Raw genomic sequence first — 7,419 nt, 5'->3', positions numbered from 1 at the left:
AGGATAAGGATATTGTTCTGATAAGAAATTAAATCATAGAAAATAATCTATCTTTTGATGCAACAGATGGGAAAAACCAATCAACTCATTCATTGAGAAGATGAAAGGCACCCATCAAAAGGCATGGTTAAGGGTGGAAAGCAAAACAGAAGACGAAACATGCATTATTAGTATTGTCAGCTTTACCTTCTTATTTTTTTAATTATTTATATAGCACATATTTGTATGAACAACAGAAGTCATTCTGCACAGCCGAGTTGAAGTCCCTCTTATGCATGCAGTGGTAGTCAGTTCACTTGCAGATCAAACACATAATGAGTAATTATTTTTGAGTGCATGCCACCATCTAGCTAATAACATTAGGTAAAAAATGTTTATACAAGTAGACTGCTATGCTATTAGTTAATTAAAAATCTAAATAAAGGTATGGTCCATTATTATCAGTGTAATGAACCCTGAAGAATCTACATGGAGAACTGCATATAACAAACCTGGTTCTCCTAGTTTTACGCGCAAATTACATAAATAAGAATAACATCAATCTTAACATGGAAATAACAAAAAGGCAGGCTCCCTAAGGATCTTTCTATCTACAAAATTAATCTTGTTCAGTTTCTTATGACACCACACCAGCTGATCAGTTGTAATTCTGGACATTTTCAGCACCCTTGCTACCAACTTCATGTCTACCTGCGAGAAAAAAAGGTCTTGATTGGATCTGTCCTCCTTTGGCTTTTTGAACTTCTTGACCAGACAATTACCAGTTCTCAGAATGTCTTTTAATTTCTTCTCTTTCTGCGCCACAGCAAAAAGGATGGTTAGAGTAGAAATGATATTAAGCAGCAATCTTGACCATCAATCTGTTAGGAACTCCTTAAAAATATTGATTTTCTTTTTAACAAGAAGGATTCATAAAGATGCTATGTTATATACTCTAATGGGCTACATAAAGTTTAAATTCATTTTCGGACAGATTATAAGGTTTATAATAGTAAGCACCAAAGCCAGCTAATGGATTTAATAGCTCATGTCAAATCAGCTTAACACCAGAAATAGACACAAATTAATGCAGAATCTCTGATTGGAAGGAAACTTGTGACCCTACCTTCTGCAAAATGGCGTGAATATGCATCATGAGTTCATAGTCTGATGGGTCTTGAAGCTCCACCTGAGTTCTCAGCAGACCCTTTAAGATCACTGGAGTTTCATCTTTGTCTGCCTTGACAAACTCCCAGAATAGTCTAATCGATTCTTCCATGATGTCTTCTAAAATTTCACTTGTAATCGCATCATTACCCTTTCTTTGTTCCTCCATTTTATCCTTCAAGCAATCCTCTGCAACATAACCAGTTAGTGCTTAAACTTTATCAAATAAATAGGAATTCTTTACAGGCTAATACCAGAAGATGAATTTGCCAAACTGATACATGAATGCATTTTATTTCAAGGAATGAAAAAAATAAAGCAAATAGACATGTCAGAAAGCTAAGGTCTGGTGGTAAGCCTATGTGATCTGAAACACTGTTATTATATGCAAAGTGAGATTAATGATAAGGCATATAACACAAAAACCACAACAAAAAAGCATCTTGTAAATTGTTGGCAAGCATTAAGTGTCGCATGATATGGATAAAGTGAAGCATTTATCTCAATTCTCATGCTTTGTTCCTTTTAGTAGAAGTTTCTTTTGGTTTACCTTTGATGACAGGTACCCGAAGAAGATTTTGAATAACACATCGATTCTTCACATAATTTGGTAGCCTTGGCCCTTGGAAGGTCTCATTCTCTATAAACCTTTGTACCATCACTTGAAACTGTTGGAACTCTCCAGCCACTTGATTGTACTGATGGCTCCTGTAAGGATCAGATTCTGGTAGTTCCCGAGCCTTTTCGTACTGCCAGCGAAGGAATTCCCATGAAAGGCATGTTTGCCCAACGTATACCGTCTCCAAGTCATCCCGGAGCTCCTTGATGAACTTCTCTGATGGATCAGCGTTGGATTTTTGGCGACAAGGCATGAAACTTTGGGAAATAATGGATGTGACTGTAGAAATCAATGGTTTTTGAGACCCCATTGATTGAAGGGGATCCTTCAGTTGGAGAAAGCCTGTGAAACAGATGAGAAAGAGAAGTACAGATATTATTGACCAACTAAGGCATGGGATTTTAACAGTTTACAAAATAAGTGACATTTCTTTTGAGCAAACAAGGTTGGTCAAAAGACTGTGGAATGAATGCAATACAAATTAAGCACTGAAATTTTGATAACATGCCTGTTAAGAATAAAGGAAATAGAGGAGGACTCACCTATTGCATACATCTTTTGATAGTTTAAGATATCAAACTTCCTCATCCTTTCTCTATAGCTCTTGTAGAACTTGTGCAACTCGTCCATTGGATCCTCATGCAAGAACTGCTCATCAATCTTCCATGGCTTCAGATCCTCGACTGTCTTTGGGCTTTCTGACTCTTCTAAGATGGTTGGAAGCCCGGTGGCCCTTGCTTTCTTCAATTCCATTTTCAGCTGTTCTATCAAATCTTGGTGCTCCCAGAGAGACTCCAATTCGTCAAAATCCTCATCATCCAAATCCTCATCATATGAATACTTCAAATTGTTCTCTCCACTTTTCTTCGCATCGTTCTCTGGTGATTTCTTTTCACTTCCAAGTTCTGATGGCTGCACTGGTTCATCCACCTCTCTTGTGAGCTCTGCTGAATCCTGCTGCTCCGCATCGTGAATCGTTCTCAAAGGGCTACTAATAGAGGCATCACATCTTGTGTTTGAAGACTCTGATTTGGTTTTCTCAAAATTACAAGTCGTAGCCGGATTTTCTGCCTTCTTTCCATCCAAATCCTCGAGTATAGTTTCTGGGTTGACTGAATCACTGACAGACAGGACTTCATCCGAGCTCTTCCTATAGCTGCCAGTATTTTTACTTGAACAAAGCTCGTCGTCACTTGAATCAGTGAATTCTCTGTGCGATGCATTTGAACTAGCCCACATTCTTTCTCTGATCTGTTGAACTACCCTTCTTGATTCAACCTCATCTTCATTCATTTCGTTTTGTTCTGATTCAGGTTTGCTCAACTCACTCTCTGACCAGATATCATATGACTCAATATCCTCAAAATTGATTCTGTTCTCAATATATGGAAAATAACCGCCAGAATCTGTTGACTCTGCATCAGTAGTGTAGTTAAATTGCAGCTGGGCTTCTTCCAATTTGCGGATATCTTCTAATAATTCTGCTTTATATCTGTTAGTATTCATTGAAGCTTCTGTAGTATCTGATCCATGCTCATGCCCAATAAAATCTCTTTCTGATAAGAAGCCTTCACTGTCTGAATCCACGATGAGGTCCTTTACTGAGTAACCATCACTGGAACTAAGAGATTCAGAATCTATGTCAAAGCCACAGAAATCCTCTGACAAAAACTTTGCTCCATCCATCTCTTGTTTCTCATCCAATGAACTAGTCTCAGAGTCGATAGCCATTTCCTTCTCCAAGACCTTGTTTTTGACCGATATCCCATCTTCTGACTTTCCTTGCTTCTTTATGGCACTTGGACTATGAGTACTAACATATTTCATGCTGCGTTCTCTTATTTTTCTTGCTGACAAAAGACCTACTTCTTTGTTGCTTTTTTTATGATAAGGAACTTCTTTGTTGTAATTGATGGCCTTTTCCTTCCTCAGCATCTTGTTTTTGATCAATGTTCCATCTTCTAACTTCCCTAGCTTCCTTATTGCATTCAGACTATCAGCACAAACATCTTTGGCACTGAGCTCTTGGGAATTTTTTTCCGTCAGAAAGGCCAAGTCTTTCTCACCCCATGAACTAGTATCAGAATTAATTGCTTTTTCCTTCTTCAGCATCCTCTTTTGGATCCATATCCCATCTTCTGACTTCCCTGGCTGCCTCATTGCATTCAGACTATCAGTAGAATCATCTTTGGCACTGGGCTCTTGGAAATTTTTTTCTGACAGAAAGGCTACATCTTTCTCAGCCAATGAACTAATCTCAGAATTAATGGCTTTTTCCTTCTTCAGCATCTTGTCTTGGATCAATATCCCATCTTCTGACTTCCCTAGCTTCCTTATTGCATTCAGACTATCAGTACAAACATCTTTGGCACCAGGCTCTTGGAAACCTTTTCCTGAAAGAAAGGCTACATCGTTCTCACCCAATGAACTAGTCTCAGAATTAATGGCTTTTTCCTTCTTCAGCATCTTGTCTTTGATCAATATTCCACCTTCTGACTTCCCTTGCTTCCTTATTGCATTCAGACTATCAGTACAAACATCTTCCACACTGGGTACTTGGAAATTTTTTCCTGACAGAACACCTACTTCTTTCTCACCCAATGAACTAGTCTCATAATTAATGGCCTTTTTCTTCTCCAAATGCTTCCTTTTGATCAATATCGCATGTTCTGATCTACCGATCTTCCTTCTGGCATTTAGGCTATCAGTACTAACATCTTCCCCACTGGGTTCTTCAAATTTTTTTGCCGACAGAGAACCTGCTTCTTTCTTAACCGGTGAACTGGTCTCATATCTAACAGCCTTTTCCTTCTCCATGCTCTTGTTTTTGATTGATATCGCATCTTTGAATTCGCCTTGCTTATTTAGATTAGCAATATTAACATCTTCCACACTGGGTTGATGGAAATCTTTTGCAGACAATAAACTGGCATCTAACCTGTTGTCTACTGTATCTTTATCATATAAATAATCTGTTTCCGAGCCAATATATGACTCCTCAACACGGAAAGTCTTGACCTCCGGTTCTTGTACAAAGCCACTGAAATCTTTCTCAGATAAGAAGCGGTACTTACTAATGCTTGTGGTGATGGATGGTTCTTTTCCCTCGGCAGCAGGAATCATGGGTTCTTCCTTTTGAGGAATAGGAGCAACAGGTTCTTCATTACCTCCTCTCTGGTCTTCAGAAATCTGGTACTGGAACTTGAAACTGAAACTCGATGTCTCTTTGTCCTGGAATAAATCAGAATCCTTCTCTTCTAACTCGGTGAAAATTCGCACCAGCTCTCGGCACCTTGACTCCATTGCCGAAACATCGGAATCATCTTCCTGAGAACTATCCTCTATCTTAAATATCCTACAAAGAGAGAGAGAATTAAGAAGGACAAAAAAGAACATATTAGTTTCTACACAACATAACGATTCTAAAATCAAAAGAAAAACTAGTCTTGGAATTCAGTTACCTGAAAACTTGTCTGGCTATCAAGCTAATCAGAAAGATCACAGAATTGGTGATGAAAAACCAACAGGAACTGATGAGAAGGGCCATTCTTCTGAATATGATATCATTCAGTGTCTCTTTATTCATTGAACCCATAAGAATACCAACAAGAGCAGATTTTCTAATATCCAATGTTACAATCCACCCACCCACCTTTATGACCTTATCTCATTTAGAAGCAACCATGGAGGTGTAATCTGAGGTCTCTCTTATTCTTTCATGGAAAATTTGCAGGAGAAATGGACTCACCACCTGTGAAAAAGAAAAGCAGAGCATGATTCAAATGAAAGGATACGAAGCTTCGTGTTGAAACATGGCTATTGGAGGTCGAAATCCAACCTAATTAAGGAGATATGAGACGGTGGATATTTGAGGTGAAGATCACGGAAGGGAGCAGGGGTTGGAAAAGAACATGAGAACGACTTGGCCCAGAGGTAAATTTCTTGGTTGCTTAAAAATCTCTGGGCTGTTAGTATTTTCTTAACAAATTAGCGGATTTGTCCGTTGGGAAGTCCATTCGTCTCCTGCCAAGTGTTTTTAGAATACTGGGATCACATACGACTAGGCCAATATAGGCCTCCGTAGGAATTGACAAATTTATTTCCCGGATCTCCTACGTTCTTCTTTCTTATAAATTCTAGTAAAAAATATTGAATACTACAAGATATGGAAAATAATATAAGGTTGAAAAAGGAAGATACAACTCTCCCACGTAGCACTTTTGACAAATTCACACAATTTCAGGAATCATAAAATTTCAGCATTATATTTTTATACCCCCTCTACTTCTATCACTGTTTCCTTTTATCTAAGATTGGTCTAATGGTTGTATACATCTTTCCCTTTTGAAGATATTATTTCTTTCCTTCTTGATGTAAATATCCTCCTGGTGCATAAATAAGATTGAACAGAAAAGGTTGGTTGTTCAATTTTCTGACACATTTGACGAGCCTCATACTACCATTGAGACTCATAAGCTATAGTAGTTATGAACTCATTTTATTTAATGAATAACTTGTAGATTCTATTGACGCGGTACAAGAATCTCACCTGCTCTTGGGTTGTTATTTTACCAATCTAAGCTCTGTTCAACTTCCTAACCACAACACTGGTCCGGCTCATTGAAATCATTATATTCACCTAACAATTTCAATCTGCCGCATAAGATAACCAAAGTATTAATTTCACCTAAGCGATCTGTGTTTCTCGGTGTTTTAATAGCTAAGAAGCTTCTAACTTGTCCATAGTTATGACCTGGGTGGCATGATCCATGCCGGCATTGCAGGCCAAATAAAGGACGGTATGTGCACCTCATTTTTTCAATGGTTCACACTGAAAAGAACGTTTTGTAACATTCAATAAACAGAAAATAGAGAGCAAAAAAAAAAAAAAAAAACAAAAAAAAACAAAACTTCCACGGCAACTGGCCGTGCAATCGCCACAATTGAAGCTATACTTTTGTTCAAGAAATCCTCAAAGTCTTCGCCTGTCAATTTTCGCTGCAGCCTAATATAAAATTCCAGTCTTTATCATAGTAATAAAATAAGATTGCTTTGGAACTGTGTGGCCACGTAAAGAAAATAGAATGATTGATTGTATTATAAGCATTAAAAAGATTACACATCATATTGAAAGGGTAGTTTCTTCACGCGTTATGCATTTTCTTTCCTTCTGAGTGGAAACGCCTTCCTCACATAAAATCACCGGCAGAACACCTAAACACTGAATTGATGTTATATTTGATCCATGTTTAGGATGCGTTTACTTAATTCTAACCTGGCCAAGGAAAAAAGAGCTTGAGTGCGGTGAAAAACTTAACCATGAAGCATGTTGAGAATTTGCATCCAACTTGCAAGGAGATTAGTTTTTCAATGATACATACAATTCGAACGCGTCGCCAACCTAATTTTTCCATGGAGAAGAAGGGCGGTTAGGACTTCTTCGATTGTGGAAGAAATGTATGATAGGGTAGTAAAAAGATTTTTTAAAAAATGGCTTAAGTAGGAAATATCTAAACAAAAATCTATATGAAGTATTTGTCTTGCATGACATCCACAAACTTTAAACTTTTTAAGGACTTGTGATAAGGGGGTAGATCAGACTTTTTCTCTCCAAGTTTGGGCACTTTCCATGAGCGCTATTTGTCATCCTCCAC

General features: G+C 37.9%; 1 protein-coding gene across 1 annotated transcript; it reads right to left on the bottom strand.

Annotated features, from left to right (window-relative positions):
- Positions 1–398: 398 nt before the first annotated feature.
- Positions 399–5,520, bottom strand: LOC105056586 (uncharacterized). Its single transcript, XM_029267981.2, has 5 exons — positions 5,227–5,520; positions 2,308–5,120; positions 1,697–2,107; positions 1,106–1,335; positions 399–795 (listed from the first exon to the last, which is right to left on the bottom strand). Exons 1-5 carry the CDS (start codon positions 5,358–5,360, stop codon positions 544–546), a joined length of 3,840 nt encoding a protein of 1,279 aa, XP_029123814.1. The 5' UTR covers positions 5,361–5,520; the 3' UTR covers positions 399–543.
- Between the last annotated feature and the right edge of the window lie 1,899 nt (positions 5,521–7,419).

This window comes from Elaeis guineensis, chromosome 13, assembly GCF_000442705.2.
Source record: "Elaeis guineensis isolate ETL-2024a chromosome 13, EG11, whole genome shotgun sequence".
In the NCBI taxonomy this organism is placed as follows: domain Eukaryota; kingdom Viridiplantae; phylum Streptophyta; class Magnoliopsida; order Arecales; family Arecaceae; genus Elaeis; species Elaeis guineensis.
The sequence above is the reverse complement of the archived record's forward strand: the minus strand, read 5'-3'. Positions and strand labels throughout refer to the sequence as shown.